Source organism: Microtus oregoni, unplaced genomic scaffold, assembly GCF_018167655.1.
Source record: "Microtus oregoni isolate MIOR12 unplaced genomic scaffold, Mior012 000007F_ref0000211, whole genome shotgun sequence".
Lineage (NCBI taxonomy): Eukaryota > Metazoa > Chordata > Mammalia > Rodentia > Cricetidae > Microtus > Microtus oregoni.
The window spans coordinates 11,523,985-11,542,319 of record NW_024543066.1 but is presented as its reverse complement, the minus strand read 5'-3'; the positions used below and the strand labels follow the sequence as shown (position 1 = coordinate 11,542,319).

Here is an 18,335-nt window from a genome sequence, read left to right as displayed (position 1 = left end):
TTTTTTTGTTTTGTTTTGTTTTATTTGCTGTTTTGGACCCTCTGAACAGCAGTCTTGCAGACAAATAGTGTTGCACATCTGTAGGAGTTTTTCTCATGTCTGGGAGGGTAACCACTGGGCGATATAGTGTTTTACTACATACTGTCCCCTTCTCCCCTCAGATTGCCTGTTCCAGTTTGTGCACCCACCACCAGTCCACCAGAGCTGCGCCATCTATCGAGAACACTGGCATTAGGATTTTAGTCTCGTTGCAAACCCTGTGATGACTACGGAGGTGAAAACCCAGTTGACTGAGCAACCACTAGTGAGGTGAGGGCCTAAATGCACACAGGCCAGATAGGAGTGTGGGGGAAGTTGAGGCAGGATAGAAAACAAAGGTAGCCTTGGAGGAACTTGGTAAACAGGGGTCCAAGTTCTAGGAAAGACCCTCCGTCACCTTGGAATGCCTTGTACCAGGGCCTGGGTGCTGAGTTGGCATGGGTCTCTGAACTACACGCAAGGAGGCAGCTGGAGCACAGGAGTTCCAGAGTTTCCAGTGGCTTCCCCTTATTTGGGGGTAGAGGAGGCTACTAACTGCCACTTCAGAGAAGCTTTATTTCTTTAAGTCCTAGACTACCTAGAGCTGAAAGGAAAATGGAACAGGAAACTCAGGGAACAGCCCAGTGACATCCTCCCAGGAATCAGGAAAGGCACCCCTGGCTTAGCATATTTCCAGCTCACCTCCACTCAACCAAGGGACCTCCCTCTAGTCAGGGCCAGCAGGAGAGGGAAGTACAGAAAGCCACCAGGCAGGTGGTACAGCAGGTTCTCCTGGGATACCTTTGGCTCTAGACTGACCTCCTCCTCATCCTTCAGGGACAGAGGCTAAGCGTCCTCTGATCCTGGGGCTGAGGTGCGGTGCTGGGAACCTGAGACAGCTGGTCTCCAGCCTAGCCCAACAAGACAAGAGCTGGACACTTCTCTGCCTCCTCCCCCCACTCCCCCCGCTGTATCTTTGGTGTCAGCTCAGCATCTTCTGGGAGGGATCACATGGGGAAAGGACTCGCTGGGACTAGCCTGACCTTGGCTCTAGTCCTAACCCCTGAGTGCTGAGTCTAAGATAAGAACAGCACAGGGGAGGGTGACAACCTGAAGCTGCTTCTTGGGATTGCCAAAATTTTGGTTTGGGGAGAGACTTCTAATGGGGCCAGCCTCTGTTCCCAGAGAATATATAGAGAAGGGGCTTTTTGGCGCATCCTAGGGGTGTAGTGACTAGGTGGGTCTGAGGCTTCTCTTTCTGGTTTTAGATCTGGTCTCAGGAAGAAAGCAGGGATCCTGGGAGGTTCCATCTGCCCTCTGACAGATGAACCCCAGCTCCCTACCAAGACAGAGGCTCACTGGGATCGGATGGCATCACTGGGAAAGGATTCTGGGGGAACAAAGCTTTGGGGGTTATAGGGTGGGGGTGCCACGAAGGCAGATTTCAGCCTCTGAGACTTGGGTTCTATGATAGGCACTTGAGTCCTGAGGCCCCGTGAGCCAGAGGAAACACCATTCGCCTCTCTTTAACCATCCTCCTTCAGTCCAAAGGCAGAGCCCGAGCCCAAGAAAAAACCAGAGCACTTTCCGAAGAGCCACGGGGATGTGGGATTCCAGAAAGAGCCTGTGGTCCCAGGCATTGTGGATTTCGAGTTGATCCAAGAGGAGCTGAAGACCTCCTCTAAGCCCCAAACACCAAGTGCCTATCGCTTCGGACGCCTCAGCCACCACTCCTTCTTCTCCCGGCACCACCCCCAGCCACAGCGTGTGACACACATCCAAGGTAAGGCCAAGTGGGCAGAATCTTGCTACAGGGCCCGGCAGAAGTGGGTATTACTAATTGGTCACGAAATCTGGTATAGAGGCGCGCATTCTTATCCATTTTCCGGCGAAGCCTAGAGGGCATGGGGCCTGAGGGGCATCCCACGGCTGCCCAGTGGCCAAGCCAGGACTGACCTGGGGGATTGGAGGAAAGTGCAGGCTGCAAGGGCATATCAGAGGTGTCCCCTACAGAATTCCCAACCCTCTGAATCAGAGAAAGGGATGAAGGTCTCATCCCCCAGAACGAGACGCTCTGACTTCTGACACTGGCTGCCTCGTCCTTTTTGCCATCCATCCATCCACTCATCCATCCGCAGCATATACAGAGTGTGAACTACAGATCACTTGTCTGGACTCCAAAGACATGACAATAGGCAGAACAGACCACTGTCACTGCTGTCCTGGAGCTTACATCCAGCTGGGAAGGATGGGACATAGATTAGCTGTCACAGTCAGGTTCCAGAGGGGGAGATGGTCACCCTCAAAAGGTTGTCAGAGGAGTCCTAGTCAGTGATAAGATATTGAGAAAGATTAAAGGAAGCAAGCGTGGGAGCCAGAATCAATCAAGCACTAGAATGTCCTGCAGAGGGACACAATGGCCCTGGCTCTGTTGGAGGTACAGCAGGAGAGCCCCTTGGGTGTCTGGAGCAGAGTCAGAAGTAGAAGGGAAGAGATGGTTTCAGAGAGACATTGGAGCTGGATCAGGTGGACCCTGCAGGCCATTGGTGCTGTCTTAAGTCACCTCAGCTTGGCATGTGTATACTTGTATAATGCTGGCATCTGGAAGGCAGAGGCAGAAGGATCGCCACCATAAGTTTAAGGCCACCCTGGTCTACCTAAGAGGTCCTGCCTAGCCTGAGCCACCTAGGGAGATTCTGTCTAAAACTTGTAATAACAATCACTTCACTGCATCAAGTGGGGGCCATTGGGAGGGTGGCAGTACAGAAGTGACCATGAGAGGTATTTATACAAGGTCCCGCTGGCCTGGATGGAAGCCAAACCATCAGGCTGTGGGAGATTCCACAGCTCTAGTCTAATGGTACAGAAGGAAGAACCCCTAGGATGTTGACCACTGACTGAAAGTGAAGCATAGGGCAGATAGGCAGCGACATCATTCCTTAATCAGAGTATACAAATACCAAGAAGCCATCAAGGGTCAGTGGAGTAGGGGATAGAGTTGGGGAGGAGCCACAGATGGAGGAAAACAGCCCCAACAGCCTGGGGAGACGCACTGTGAGAGCCATTTGAGAAAAAAAAAAAACAATGCATTGTGAAGACACAGAGTTTTGGATTAAGAGGTTGAAAAGACTGGGAGACATTAGAGAAGAAGAGAAGAAGCTGAAGAGTCTGGAGAAGCCAGGAGAGTGAGGATCCTGGGACCAAAGCAGTCAAGGCCTAGCCAAGCTTGGTGGCCTAGGTTTATAATCCGAGAGCTGCGGAGGTGGAGACAGGAGGATCCCCAGTGCTCATGGGCCAGCCATCCTAGCTAGATGGGTAAACTGTGCACCAATGAGAGGCTTTATCTCAAATAAAACAAGGTAGATGGTGCCCGGGGAACAAGAGCCAAGGTCATTGTCTGCATACACGTGAACATGCACAGGTATGTCTGTGTACACACACAGACACGTGTACATGCATGCACGCATGCACGTGCGCTGTTTGATTTTGTGTGTATAGTGTGTGCACGCACATTCACGTCTGTGAATTCAGACGTGAATGTGTATGCACCTATGCCTAGGTATGCATGTGGAGGTCAGAGGACCATCTCAGGGGTCAATCCTTGCCTTCCATCTTGTTTGATACAGAGTGTCTTTGTTTTTCCACTGCGTATGCCAGGCTAGTTGGCCGGCAAGCTTCCTGAATATTTTCCCTCTACCCTTCCCCACCTCCCCAGATTATAGATGCTCACACTATGCATCTGGTTTTTATGTGGATCCTGGACATTCAAACTCAGATCCTCCCATTTGCATGGCAAGTGCTTTTACTAAGCGGTCTTCCCAGTCCCTTTTTTTTTAAACCATGAGTCTAGGTACTGAACTCAAATCCTCTTGTTTCCAAGGCAAGCACGTACCAGCTGAACTATTTCCCTGGCCCCCCCAGTCTTCATCTTTGAGCCGCCTACAATTCATTGACTTGTCACAGGAAGCCAGAAGGACCTCAGGAAGTCCCACAAAGGCCTGACTCTGTCTTGCATCTTCCCAGCTCACTGAAGACCCTGAGTAGATCCTCCATGTTCGTGTACCCATGAGCATGGTGGTTGCTGGTCTAGGGTTTTGACTATGATGACGTGAGTTTGCCGTTACAGGAAGAGGAGCACTTGAAGCACTCTCTGGCCCTCATTACTTCTTTCCAGATCCCTGGAGCTCCTGGGAGTCCTCCAGCCCCCCCCCCCCAAACCAAAGGTCTTGTCTCCCCTGCAGATCTCACCGGGAAGCCTGTGTGTATGGTCAGGGACGAGTTCTCTTTGGCACCCGTGACTCAGTCGGCACTCTTATCCAGCTGTCTGATGGGGATGCCCACCATCTCAGTCCCCATTGGGGACCCACAGTCCAACCGGAACCCCCAGCTTCCTCCTGGTGAGTACTTGGGCCACACCCTTCTATCTGAAGGTTCATACTTCTCCCAAAGTGTGAGGCTGGGCAGGGGCCTGAGACGGAAAGGGACATTGCCCTTCAATGGGCCTTCCTTTCTGTGTTGTTCCCCAGGCCCTAATCCCCTGGATTTGAGGGGTTTTGTTTTGTTTGGGTTTTTCAAGACAAGGTTTCTTTGTGTAGCTTTGGAGCCTGTCCTGGAACTCGCTCTGTAGACCAGGCTGGCCTCGAACTCACAGAGATTCGCCTGCCTCTGCCTCCCGAGTTACTGGGATTAAAGGCGTGCGCCGCCACTGCCCAGTTGAATTTGAGATATTTGAGGAGTAACAAAGAGCTGGAGTCAAACTGATTTTGGACACAGTCATATGACTTGGAGCTAGAGACAAGAGTGACACTTGTAATATTTAGTGACTTGTGCGCAGGCAGCAGTGTTTCAGCCCCCTAGCTGCTTTGTTGGAGGGACTTTAGAGGCCAAGCCCTACTTTTCTGCTGCTAAGGTTTGGGAGGGTCAGGAGGGTGGGGTTGTGGTAGAAATCCTGTTGGAACGGAACAGGGAACAGGGTGACAGCTAGCGCAGGGCAGAGAAGTCGGAGGGCTGGCTGAGGGATACTATACCTGTCTAGAAAACAGTTCAACGTCTTAACAACAGACGTGACCTCTTTTCTGAATCTCGGTGTTGGCTCCAGGCATCTAAAAGGGAAGAGAAGCCAGATCAAACTGCTGGTGTTTAGGCACGGTAGCCTAATGCCCTCCAGCCTCCCCCAGAGAAGACTCAGGGAGACTGTCAACATTAGCAACCCTTATTCCACTGTGGTTTCTAATGCTTCTCCCTCCGGGGCAGAAAGGCTTGTAACGTGGAGGGGGCACTTCCGCCTAGAATCTTTCCCCCGTGATGGCACGGGGAGGGCAAACAGGGCCCCCCCCCCAAGATCTTGTCCTGTCCTCTCAGACCTCTGGAAGAAAAATCTAAAGGACCTAGCTTCCCGAGTGGCTGTCTTCACTAAGGAAAACGAGTCACGGACTAACGAGGCTGGTGCTGAACCAAAGAGCGAGCCTGGAAAGAAAGCCTTGGTGAGTCCCTCCAAAGCTCTGCCACTGGCATGAGAGGGGGTGCTCCTAAGGGGGGCACAAAATCACACCTAGCAGAGAAATCCAAGAAGGGTCCCCAGAAGCACCCTCTAGGGTCATCCATAGTTGCCTATGGGGATTTGGGACACCTTTAGGGAACGGAGCCTGGAGCACAGGGTAGAAGTGGGTAGCGATGGAGAGGTGAGGGGAAGACTTTGAGTGTGGAAGGAAGAATTTCTATCAAACTTCCCCACACAGGTTAGCATTCAAGCTCCTCTGGTGTGGAGAACAGTTGGAGGTTTTCAGACAGAATGGGGATGACTTCACAGGTGTCCTTCAGGGACAAAGTGGTAAAGGCAGGTGGTCTTGGGACAGACCTTTGTAATGGAGTGTGTTTTGGGGTAGTACACGTGTAGAGGGGGGGCATGGCTGCTTGTCCCTGCTTGCAACTGATGCACTGAAGTGCTCAGGATAACACAGCCAAGCGTGCAGGTCTGGTTTTCTTTAAAATGTGGAGAAAATAGCTGTGGTGATTACTTCTCTGATCTCAGCATCAGGGAGACAGAGGCATGGCTGCACACTTATGGCGTAGCCTGTTCTGCACAGCAAGTTCCAGGCCTGTCGGGGCTGCTCACTAAGGGCTTGTCTCAAACCAAATAAAAGCAAAGAAAAACAATGGGGGAGGGGGTGTTTACATGCTTTAGCTGGAATTACATTGGCAGGAGGCTCTAAGCCTGCCTTGTACCCAGCATTTTCCAGGGCAGAAAAAGGGTGTCAAGGGCTGGGAAGGCAGCTCATTCAGAAAGCACTTGCCAAAAAAGAAAGAAAAGCACTTACTTAAGAGCATGGTGGAGCATGCAATCTATCCCTCCCAATCCCTCCAGAGGCAGAGGTTCTGGGATCGGGAAGCTTTGTGAGTTTGAGACCAACCTGGTCTACACAGCGAGTTTTAATACAGCCAGGTCTATGTAGAGAGACCGTCATTCAAAAGCAAAAAGTACTTGCCTCCTAAGCCTGAAGACCTGAGTTCAATCCTCAAAACCCACGTTTAAAAAGCCTGAAGGGCCAGGCGATGGTGGCGCACGGCTTTAATCCCAGCACTCGGGAGGCAGAGGCAGGTGGATCTCTGTGAGTTCGAGACCAGCCTGGTCTACAAGAGCTAGTTCCAGGACAGGCTCCAAAGCCACAGAGAAACCCTGTCTCGAAAAACAAAAACAAAAACAAAAACAAAAAACAAAACAAACAAAAAAAAAAGCCTGAAGGTGGGAGCAGGGGGCTGGCTGGAGGAATGGCTCTCCAGCCAGTTAAGAGTGCTATTTGCAGGCAGGTGGTGAAGCACACCTTTAATCACAGCACTCGGGAGGCACAGGCAGGCAGATCTCTGTGAGTTCAAGGCCAGCCTGGACTACTTGAGCGAGAGCCAGGAGAGGCTCCAAAGCTACAGAGAAACCCTGTCTAGAAAGAAAGAGAGAAAGAAAGAAAGAAAGAAAGAAAGAAGAAAGAAAGAGTGCTGTTTGCTATTACCAAGGATCCAGATTCAATCCCAGGAATCTACAGGGTAGCTCACAACCATTTGTAATTCCAGTTCCAAGGGATCAGCAGAGGTCACTGCACACATGCGGTGCACTCCAGACATGCAAACATTTGCACACATGAAATTAATCTTTAAAAAAAAATCCTGACATAGCAATGCATGCTTGTAATCTTTACTCTAGAGAGGCAGAGATAAGTGATTTCCAGGCCAGTGAAGGACCTTATTTTGGTGGGGGACAGGGGGGAAGAATGAGGACTGACACTTGAGGTTGTCCTCTGACCTCTCTGCACACGCATACACACTTGAGCAAACATGTGTACCTGTATACACATGAAAATGCAAAAACACAGGCAGACACACATGCACACAGGCAGACACACATGCACACAGGTAGACATACATGCACATAGGCAGACACACACGCACTCACAGAGAGGTAGCAGGCAGAGAATAAAGGACGTTAAGCTGTGAGTGTGAGGAACAGACCTCAGATACAGGAGCAGCTGAGCTTGGAATCAGGGTTGACACAGGGGTCTTGGCCCGGGATACTGCTCCCACACCTCCGACTTGCCTCTGGAGGAGAACGAAGACCACTGGGGCTATAGTCATCCAACCCTGGGATGCTGGGTTAGGATGCAGAAGGAGCCAGGGAGGACCTGGGACAGGATGGAGACGGCTTGATAGCATCCTAGGCCTGGCCTCTTCTTCATTTTCCCCCTGCCTTCTCCCACTTTCGTCAGCTCCTAGAGTCTCTTGTCACTTTCCTTCTAGCCAAAGGAAGAGCCTCCTGTGAGGGAGCAGGGGGCAAAGTACTCAGCCGAGACTGGTAGGCTTATCCCGGCTTCCAGCCAAGCTCTTAGCCGCCGCAGCCGCCAGGGCCAGCGGGGCCACCCTTCTGCCAGAGACGGAGGAGCCCAAGCCTCCGTTCTGGAGGACCAGGAGCTACTGGTAAGCCCTACTCTTGAGGCAGGGACTGCAGTGTTCTCAGCCTCCAGGATCCCAGGTCTTCCAGCCAGCACCCTCCTGGCCTGCCTTAGGGTGGCTTCTCCAGAGACAGTGCCCCCTAAGACCACAAAGACCATGCCCCAGGAGTCAGCGTCCTGGGCTCTGAGCTCCTCTGCTTCTAGACAGCCTGCTGTCATCCTGACCCTCTCTGTGTAAGTCCTCTCTCGTGGGTCATTGGTTAAACTGGGAGCACGGCTATGTTAGCACTGCATTACCACAGAAGCAGCTCTCCAGGGTCAGCATCCACCGCTCTTGAGAAAGTGGCCCAAGGACTGAGAACCTAGGAGAGGGAAGGGCCTGCCCAGAGCATTCTCAATCTACAGCCTGCAAGGCTAGCCTGGACTGGGCTTCCTGTGGTCTTTTCCTCATCGAGTCTGGAAATGAGCCCCCAATGTGCAGCAGTGGACAAGGGCATCAGTGATCCCTGGGAGCGTGCATGCATGTCCCCCAGAGCCAAAGTGCCACCACCTCTCACTGAAGGGTAGTGCTTTTAGGCCCAGCAACATGGGTAGACCAGACAGATCTCAGGATCCCCATTCAACCCACAAAGAGGTTTAGGCTCTTTTGGGTGATGTTTTGTGGCCAGGTCTCCCAGCGGATGGCCAGCATAGCCAGGCTAGAATCGGTACTTTCTCCACCATAGGGCAGCTACATCGCATCTGGAGTTAGGTTCTCAGGTCCCATGGGGAGGGGGCCCAGGGCAGGTAAGGAGGATGGGAAGAATGGGGAAGGGCCAAAGGGCAGTTCAGGGTGGGTGCTGCAAGTGGGTGCTGGGTGGGTGGGTTGGGAGGATAGGGTGGGCATCTAGCAGATACAGACCTGAGGGAGAAGCCCAACCCAGTTCCTACTCCACCAACGATAAGGTGGGCCTGCCAGGGTCTGATAGACCCCTCCAGGTCCTTGGGGAGGCTGCCTGGAAAGGGCTGAGGGAACCCTACTTTCCTAGGACTCCCAGAGCTCCACCTCCTACGGCGGGCCCCCCCTCCAGCCCTCCATAGATACAGCTGCCACCTGCAACTTGGCCTAGGAGGTCCCCAGAGCACATCCTGGACACAGCTGGACCATATACTGCCGCTACTTGCCTGGAGGAGACAGGGGAAGCCACTGGCTGAGGAGGCAGCTAGGAGTCGAGAGTCCCAGCTGCTTCGCTGGATGGAGCCCCTCATTAGGCACCTGGCAGAAACAATCTACTCTCGCCAGCAGGCTGCCTACAGCGAGTCCCCCACCTCCCGGAAAACATATCCAGATTCTGGGCGCTCCCGGGTGGGGAGGCCTTTGGGATGCCCCAAACCACCACCCAAAAGATCCAAGAATGCAACACTCGGTGCGTCTCTGAGGTGGTGACTGGTCAGCACTGATTTTGCTGTCCCAGTGAGGGGCCCTAGGTTCCAACCAGCCCAGTGGAGACTATGGGGCTGAGAGGTCTAACCTGTCCCGTGTCTGAGGCTTGATTCTGTTCTCAAGTCCCCGCAGGACACCTTCCTTTCTCAAGGCCTCACAAAGAGCAATTTCACAGGGACAATTCTGAGAAAAAGTCCCCCTCATCAAAGTGCTAGGTCTCATGGAGGAACCTTTAGGAGGAAGCATTTTAGCCAAGCATGTGGCCCGGGGACCCCATGTCAAGGGGAGGAGGCTGCTGTTCCCTGACCCACGTTTGCCTGCACTTCTGGCTGGAGTGTGACAGGGGCTCCCACTGACTGCAGCCTGTCCTCTTTCACATAGATCTTGGAGCTTCTTTGTCAGATTCTACAGATGGATTCTTTAAGTGCCATTCAGTTCTGGCTGCTCTATGCGCCACCAAAGGGTGAGGACACCATAATGCGGCCCCCTCTCCATGTGGAGGGGGGCTACCCATTCCTTGCCCTTGTTCCTGATCCTGCAGGACAGATGTCACTCAGCCTTTTCTCTTTTCTCCTTGGGAGTCCCAAAGCATCCCAGAGGCTTCCCATTATCATTCCTCCCTCCTCCCCTACTTCCTGGCAGCATTTCTGTGGCCCTGTTCTTTGGAGGGGGTCCCTCTTTAGTAATGGCCTCAGACATAGGTGTCTGGACGGGGAAAACAGATAAAGATTGTTCCCAGCAGACCCAGCCCCTCCCGGTCACTGTAGGAAACATGCACATAAGTGCAAATACCAGAACACATAGGCTTGTGCAGAGAGCCCACAGATACATGTCTGCTTCGGAACAGTGAGGGAGTGGGGTGAATCCCCAGGGAACGAGTTTATAAGCTCACTAGAGGAAGGGATGGGAAAAAGGAAGAGTTGGAGGGCAGGGGAGATAAATCCCAGATTTCCAAATGTGATCCAGGAGGGAGGAAAGGAGGTGGGAGGAGCGGAAGGAGCCAAGTCCAAAGTGCAAATGGCTCTCATGGTAGGAGAGGGCGATGTAGAGGTAAGGGCTCAGCACACAGCTACAAGCACTGTGAGGATCTTCCTTGGGAGCGGGGGCCTATGAGGAGATGAAGGATGATTAGAGGAAGATGTCCTTCACCAGGGCTGGGACCAGCTGGTTGAGATAGGAAAGGGGCTGAGGACACTGCCCTGTGCTATTTATAGAAAAAGACTTGGCGCTGGGACTTCTGCAGACGGCGGTGGCTCAGCTCATCCCCCAGTCCCTCCCAACCCTCCTAGAGGAGAAGCTCTTGAACCAGCTCCAAGAGCTTCAAGAACCTCCTCAAGAGATACAACAGGCAACCTACAGGTGGGCTCCGGGCCCCTCATCTGCTCTTCTGTTTCCAGAACCACGCCCTGGGGGTCAGCATCTGCCTACCCTGGCTTTGTGACCCCACCTGTAATCCCAGCACCATAGCAAGGGGAAATGAAGGCAGGATCCTTGAAGAAGGCTGGGCTAGATGTGTCTGTGTGCTTCAGATGCAGTAGAGAGATCCTGCCTCAAGGAGTAGGGTGGGGAACACCCATGTGGGTGCAAGACGTCTGGTCCTCACACGCTAATACAGCAAGAGCCTTATGCACTTAGTCATCTTCCCAGCTGAACACCGAGGACTGGAAACTGCAAAGTTGGGAGACTGAGAAAAGACCATCTCAGGAGGTGGGAGGTGCCCAGGGCCTGGTGGTCAAGAATGAACAGACTGCAGGGATTAAATTTTGGGGTGCTGGGGCATGGTTAAGAAAGTGGCTTAGGTTTGGAGGAGGCATATTTTGGTGGGTGGTTGTTTTATGGGTCAGGCTGGCCTCAAACCGGCTTTGTACCTGAAGATGACCTTGAGCTCAACCCTCCTGCTCTGCCTCCTGAGTGCTGGGATTACAGGTGTTTACCAAACAGCGCTGGGGATGGAACCCAGAGCTTCCCACGCGTTAGGCTAGCATTCTACCACCTGAGCTACAACCCCTGCCCTGGGGCATAGGTTCTTGCTTGGGTCCTAGAGCTGGTTTTCTTTTTCTGCTTGAGAGAAGAAAGGATGCTCAGGAGCTGGGGTTCATCGGTAGATAGTTGTATAGGCCCCGGGTTCAATTCCTACTGCTGCAACACACAGTAAACATACCAGCGGAAGAAGAGGACAACAGGGAAGGCAAGCATTACTGTGCTCAGAGGTGAGACCCCAAGTTGGCCTCTTCACCTCTCTCTCAAGCCTCCTGCCAGAGGTGTGGGGGAACTGACGTGGCTGTGTGAAGGGTAACAATAGCTAACAGATCACATGAGGCAGAAAAACATTAGTCACTTGTCCAGAATTAGCTTGACAGACAAGAGGCTGTGGGATAGACCATAGCCCTGGCTATCTCAGACAAGAGGACCTTGGTACCCCATGGCTACAGCAGACACACAATCACAACTGTCTGCTTCCTGCTTTGGAGGTGCAGGAGGCTGTCTGGGTCCATCTGTGGACAGTTCCGCACCAGCTCTTCAGGAGGGGTGTCTTGCCTCTTCTAAGAGCTGGTGGCTGACCACACCTCTGCCACCTCCCAACTCCTAACCAACCTACCGTCTGTAGACTGGGTCTCCCAAGCCTGTCATTTGTATTTGGTTATAGTCCATCCCTGAAGAAGACGAAGACGCCGCCTCTATCCAAGACGGAGAAACCAGGTAAGAGCCCTCAAAGGGAGCTGTTTATTCTAGAGGCTCACTGAGGCCAGCTCTGGCTAGATTCCTGCCCAAGGAAGTTGGGTTACTTCTTTAATGCAGCAAATATTTATTGCATGCTTACTGTGTGTCAGGTTCTGGCGAGTCATGAGGAAAGAATTGGGACAAGTCCTATGTGATTGGGGCTTATATCTTAGAGAGGAAGTATACAAAGGGCAGAACCCCCAGGAGGACAGCAGGTTAACTGGGAGGAGCTCCCTATCCTGAGCCACAGAAATATCCAGGGAAGGCCTTGGATTAGAGCTCCCCATGCCTGGAATACTTATGGAAGAATAAGTTGGTTGGGGTATCCAGGCCTTCTGGGTGGAGGAGAGCAGTATGAGGTAAGACAAGCCTGGGCCTGTCTTTTGAAGAGTGTAGGACACTCTGGAGGGAGTAGGATGTAGTATGTCCCTGTGGTCACTGTGCAAGGCATGGATGGGGGTGGTGGTGGCAAGAGGGGACAAGGGAGCCCAGAGAGGAGGCCTTTGGAGGAGACATAGTATCTTAGACCAGACAGTGTGGGGACAGCTGGAAGGGAGAGTATGCCTGTCGACAGTGGATATGATTCTCCTTTGTCAGTGTGTAGCGTCCCAAGGGCCCAGAAGCGTGTCTGGCATGCAGTAGGTGCTTGACTCGTGTTTGGTATCCAGATTTAAAAAAAAAAAAAAAAAAGGACCGGGGAGTGGCAGGACTCACAGAAGTGAGCTAGTTTGTCCCAAGTCCCCCACTGAACTGAAGGCAATGCTGGCTTTGACATTGCCCTACCTCCCTGTCAGCTCTCTCATCTCTTGCCTCTCCCCTCCTCCAGAGTTCATTGGCAAAGCCCAAGTCCTCCGCGTGCATTCCAGCGAGGACTCAGAGGAGAAAACGACCAAGTCAAAGGCCGAGAGCTGAGGAACACAACCCAGAGCCCGGAGACTTCTGTCTAGCTCAAAGGCAGCTTCTAAGCTTGGGGCTGGGGGCTCCTGTCGCGCTATGTCAATGCCAGCCCCTGGTCTCCAGCCACACTCTACTAAATAAAATGCAGCTTTCCCCGGACGACGGCAGTTCTACCCTACCGCAAGATGGTTTTAGATGATTTTACTCTAGAAGTGTGGAGCTCCCTGCCATGGAGAAAGCCCAGGGTACCACTCACAGTTAGCAACGATCTTCCCATCAGTTAATGTAATCAAGATAATCTCCCACAGGCAAGCCCAGAGGCCTGTCCTGTGGGTGATTCTAGATCAGAGATTCTCAACCTATAGGTCACAACCGCTCTGGGGGGCCACCTATCAGATATGTACATCATGAATCATAACAGTAGCAAAATTACAGTTATGAAATAGAAGCAAAAATAAAAATAATTATATGGTTGGGGTATTAAGGGGTCACAGCAGTAGGAAGGTTGAGAACCGCTGCTCTAGATCCTGCCAGACTGACGACTAACATAAACCTTCACAGTCACCATGCCTGGCTCCAGCTTTCACTATTTAAGTGCCCCACTTTTAAAGCCCTTGGTCACCCTGTTGGTTAATTATTTCCCCCCAGTGGTGGTATAAGTGACAGCTGTGCCCATGGCTGCCTCTCTGGCTTTATCGTCATTCTGCCACTAGCTGCTTCCACATTTACCCCCCATCCATTTTTGGAAAATGTGGTCAAATATAACAGGCAAGTTATCATCTTAGCCACCCAGAAGGTGTGGTGGTTTGAACAAGAATGACCACCTTAGGCTCATAGATTTAGAGGCCCAGGGAGTGGCACTATTTGAACGGATTAGTAGCTGTGGCCTGTTGGACAAAGTGTGTCAATGAGTGTGGGCTTTGAGGTTTCAAAAGTCCATGCAGGGCCCAGTCTGTCTGTCTGTCTCTCTCCCTCCCCCTTTGCCCGTGGATCCAGATGTAGAACTCTCAGCTACCTCTCCAGCACTATGTCTGTCTGCTATGAAAATGGACTAAACCTCTGAAACTGTAACCAGCCCAATTAAATGCTTTCTTTTATAAGAGTTGCTGTGGTCATGGTGTCTCTTCACCACAACAGAACACTGACAAAGACAGAAGGGCAGTGGTCCCTCCATTGTGGGACCATCATCCATCTTTGAGGCTATTCCATCTTGCAGAAGTGAAACTCTGCACCTAAAGACTTAGTCTTGTCTAGTTGAACTACTACTACAAATATGTATTGGATTAGGTAATTCATAGACTACCGAAGTCCATTTTGAGCTCTGGAGATTGAAAAGCCCAAGGTTAAGGCTTGGGTAGGTTTGGGGCCTGGTAAGGACCTGTCACTCCTAGACGGTACCTTCTGTATGCCATGTGTGGCAGAATGGGAAGACACACTCCCATGAGCCCCTTTATAAGGGTCCCTATTCACTTCCTATTCATGGAGACAGAACCTGCATGAGACAACCCTTCCCAAAGGCCTACGTTTCAAATTGAGACAGGGGCTCACCATTTAACCCAGACAGGCTTTGAACTCCAAATCCTCTTGCTTCAGTCTATAAAGTGCTGGGGCTACAAACTGTGAGCCACCATGCCTGGTTAAGTACCAATTTCTTAATACTACCAGCCACCTTGGGGACACTACTTAATATTATCACCTTCCAACATATGAATTTGGGAGGGTAGGTGGGGAACCATAACGCCCACAAAACAGTAAGCCCCCACTCCCCTCTTCTCGACTATTGGAAACCACGCTCCAGTTTTGTGTCTGAGAGTGGAATAGTTCCCAGGCGTCCACTAGTACAATCCTCTTTGTCTTTCTGTGTCAGGTTTATTTTGCTTGGCATAACTTCTTCAAGAGTCAAACAAGTTGTGACGTGTGTCACAGTCGCCTGCCACCTGCTTTTACTGGTGTAGCAGTCAAGCTCTCCCGCCCGGACCACACAGCGTCATCAAGGTCTGAGCCCCACCGAGGATCTGTTCATAGCATAGGGCACATAAATACCATCACCTCTCTTCACTAACAGGTGAACTAACAAAGTATCCACATAGTAAAAGAATCCTAGACGACACTTGCCTCAATAATAAACAACCCCAGTTGGCATGAAAACCCTGACACTATGGTGGGCCTGTCTTTAATTTCTCAAGGTGTACTCCTGGGGGGGGGGGGGAGCTGCCACTGTAGATTCTCATGGTTTCAGTCCCTGGTCAGTGGCTACCCTGCTCTAGGCCTGAGAGGCAGAGCGTCAGGACAACAAATGAGAGGTAGAGGCGGATGCTCATTGCAGCCAAGAAGCAGAGAGAACAGAATGGAGGCTGGGACAAGACGGAGCCTCCAAGGACATGCCCCCTCCATTGGGTGCCTCCCTGCAGCTAGTCCTCAAGTTCCCATCCCAACCCCAAAAGTTCCCATCGCCTCCCAACAACTGGAATCCATCAATGGGTTAGTCCCGAGGTAGGAGCAATTTAATCACTTGGAGTTGAAAAGGTTTAGCAATTTGCAGGTTCGGGGAGGGCGACTCTACCTGGCATGTCCACTCTCCTCTTCCAAGGTTTGCATAAAGGCCAGCTCTGTCCAACCAGAGCCTAGTCCTTTGGCACAGGACTGGTTAATGGGGGTAGTTAAGTACTGGGCCAAGCACAAGCTACTTGGGAAGATTTTGTGCTGAACGTCACAGGATGCTGTCTATCACTGGTCATCACCGCTCCATGGAGACAAGTGCCGGACACATCTCACTGTTTGTCCCTGGTTCTCTCACATTCGTTCCCGTACAGGAAGTGTTAAAATACCAAGTGTTGCTGGGTTGTTGCGGTGCACGCCTTTAATCCCAGTAGCAGAGGCAAGGAGATCTCTGTGTTCAAGGCCAGCCTAGTCTAGGGGGCAAATTCCAGGGTGGCCAAGGCTACCCGCAGAAATCCTGTCTTAAAAAACAAAAACCAAAGACAAGTGCTAATAAGTGTTCATTTTTATGCTTACCATCTTCACCGTAAGAGCACAGCTCAGAAGCATCAAGAATGTTCTAACTGTTAGGGAATCTTCCTCATCCTCTCCCAGAGCAGCAAAACTGAACCTCCACTGCCATTAAGCAGGAACTCTCCTCCCTCCTCCAAGCCACTCCCAGCCCTGGTTCTTTGTTTTGGTTCCCACTGTTTGGCTGTGCCTTTGGAGCACCTGGAGTTTCCTGACTGGCTTATTCCACCTCACAATGCTTTCAAGGTTCATTTAAGTAGCGTTTAGGTCAGGATTTCCTACCTTTTGGAGGCTAAATAATATTCCACCACGTGGACAGATCACATATTTTGGGTTGGTGTTGGGGTGTGTGTACGCGCGCATGAGAGCACACTCCCGTGCGTGTGTGTGTGTGTGTGTGTGTGTGTTGCACTTGCTAGGAAACTGCTCTACTGCTGTGGAATATTATTTTTACTAGGCAAAGATGTGTTACATTTGTTTATGCTGCAGAGTAGTTAACTGTGTAAAGGTGTGTTCCTTTTTTTTATGCTGCATTTGTTTAATGATATAAAGATGTGTTGCATCTGGTTCACATTGCCTGCCTAAGGCACCTGTTGCTCTAATTAAAAGGTCAATATCCATAGCTAGGCAGAAGAGGGATAGACAAGGCTGGCTGGCAGAGGGAATACATAGGAGGAGAAATCTAGGCTCGGGAGAAGAAGAGAATGAGGGGAAAGAAAGGGACATGCCTAGGGCAAGAAGTCAGGCAACTGCCAGACGGACAGATTTGAGTAGCAGCGAAAGTAACTTATACAGAAGGAAAGAAAAGCAAAACGCCCCAAGGCAAAAGGTAGATAAAGAGAAATCAGCTACTTTAAGTTAAAAGAGCTTTCCAGAAACGAGGCTAAGCCAGGCTGATTATTCAAAACTAGTAAGTCTCTGTGCCATGACTTGGGAGCTGGTTGGTGGCCCCAAAGAAAAAGCCTGGTACACTCTCCCACTAAGTTCCCTGTCCTGCCCCTGGACCACATTGTTGATGTATTATTCCTCTGATAGATGATGTTAGGCGGGTCCCACTTTTGCCTGTTGTTTTCTCTGGGGATAAGCATCACAAGGATAGCAGGCAGAGTGCTGTGAGTTTGAGGCCAGCCTGGTCTACAAGAGCTAGTCCAGTCCAAAGCCACAGAGAAACCCTGTCTCGAAAAACAAAACAAAACCCAAAAACAACAACAAAATGAACTGGGTAGGGGGGAGAGGATCTGGAAGGACTTGGGGAAGGGAAAGATTGTGAAATAGAAAAAAAGTAATGTAAATTAAAAGGTCCCAATTACTCTAAATGAAACAAAATGTTCCTCTGCAACACCTCAGTTCATCTATTCGGCTACCAAGAGCATTCTGATCACACCTTGGAGAGTGCTGATGGGAAGAGATGGCGAAATAGTGCTACAGTGAAAATAGTTCTGTGGACATACACAGGAATGTTCCAGTGCCTGGTTCTCCCACTCAGTTGACTTGCTCAACAATCAGTCCCCTCCCCCGTTCCACTTCACTAGATGAGAAAGGGACAGAGAAACATTTTCATCAGTGACAGGGAAGTCTGTCCCACAGTCTGGCTTCAAACGCAGGACAGACAGGGAGCATGGCCTTGAACTCTTGATCTTTGTGTTTCCACATCCCCTGCGCTGGGACTACAGGTATGCAACCAAGCCTGGTTTCATCTTCAATTCTTAAATATTTAATCTACACAGAACAATTAGGAGGTTGATACTCTTGTTAAAATTAGATAAGGCGCTTAAAGAAACAATGTGTGGGCTTGGGAGACTGCTGAATGACCTGGGTTTGGATACTCAGAACCCACAGAAAAGCTAGGCACATCAGTGTACATCTGTAACCCCGGCACTTCTGTCGAGATGGGCGAGAGAGACAGGGGATTATTTAGAAGCCCACGGGTCAGCTCTTCTGGTACACAACGCGGTAGAGCACAAGGGACCCTGTCTCAAAAGAAGGCTAGGACTGACACCTGAGGTCTTCTGACCTCCACACACATGGGCGTAATAATAGCAGCGATCTTACCATGAGGACTCAAAGACATAATCTATAGAAAGTGCTATACAGGATGCTGCTTTTAACAGGCATTAGTGGTCCATGCTTTTAATCAACACACAAATCAAAAAACAACTCAGGCCCAGAGAGGGCTGAAGTGCTTGTTTTGAACATACACCACCAGACCTGAATCTGCTCTGGACACTACAGGAGTGCCCGGTTATTGTTCTTGGCAAAAGCTCTCAGGCAGTACACCCTTGTTTTCATGGTTTGCCTGGAGTTCAAGAGCCCTACTTAGCTCTCTCACA

General features: G+C 51.0%; 1 protein-coding gene across 2 annotated transcripts; it reads left to right on the top strand.

Moving 5' to 3' along the window:
- The first annotated feature begins 247 nt into the window (after positions 1 to 247).
- Positions 248 to 13,053, top strand: Tbata (thymus, brain and testes associated). Of its 2 annotated transcripts, XM_041656481.1 has the most exons (10): positions 263 to 309; positions 1,563 to 1,801; positions 4,260 to 4,415; positions 5,380 to 5,443; positions 6,978 to 7,005; positions 7,810 to 7,980; positions 9,760 to 9,841; positions 10,593 to 10,737; positions 12,026 to 12,078; positions 12,926 to 13,053. In XM_041656481.1, the coding sequence occupies exons 1-10, from the start codon at positions 263 to 265 to the stop codon at positions 13,009 to 13,011; spliced, it is 1,071 nt and encodes a 356-aa protein (XP_041512415.1). In that variant the 3' UTR covers positions 13,012 to 13,053. The 2 variants fall into 2 exon arrangements, with proteins under 2 accessions (XP_041512417.1, XP_041512415.1); XM_041656483.1 differs by lacking the exon at positions 6,978 to 7,005 and having other exon boundaries at positions 248 to 309; positions 5,380 to 5,501; positions 7,804 to 7,980.
- Positions 13,054 to 18,335: the final 5,282 nt, after the last annotated feature.

What these genes read in the sequence shown, in the direction of transcription:
- Tbata (XM_041656483.1), top strand. Translation starts at nt 263, where the DNA reads ATGACTACGGAGGTGAAAACCCAGTTGACTGAGCAACCACTAGTGAG. An exon ending in ATACAACAGGCAACCTACAG is followed by an intron (nt 10,738 to 12,025) that starts GTGGGCTCCGGG and finishes ATTTGGTTATAG; the next exon opens with TCCATCCCTGAAGAAGACGA. An exon ending in ATCCAAGACGGAGAAACCAG is followed by an intron (nt 12,079 to 12,925) that starts GTAAGAGCCCTC and finishes CCCCTCCTCCAG; the next exon opens with AGTTCATTGGCAAAGCCCAA.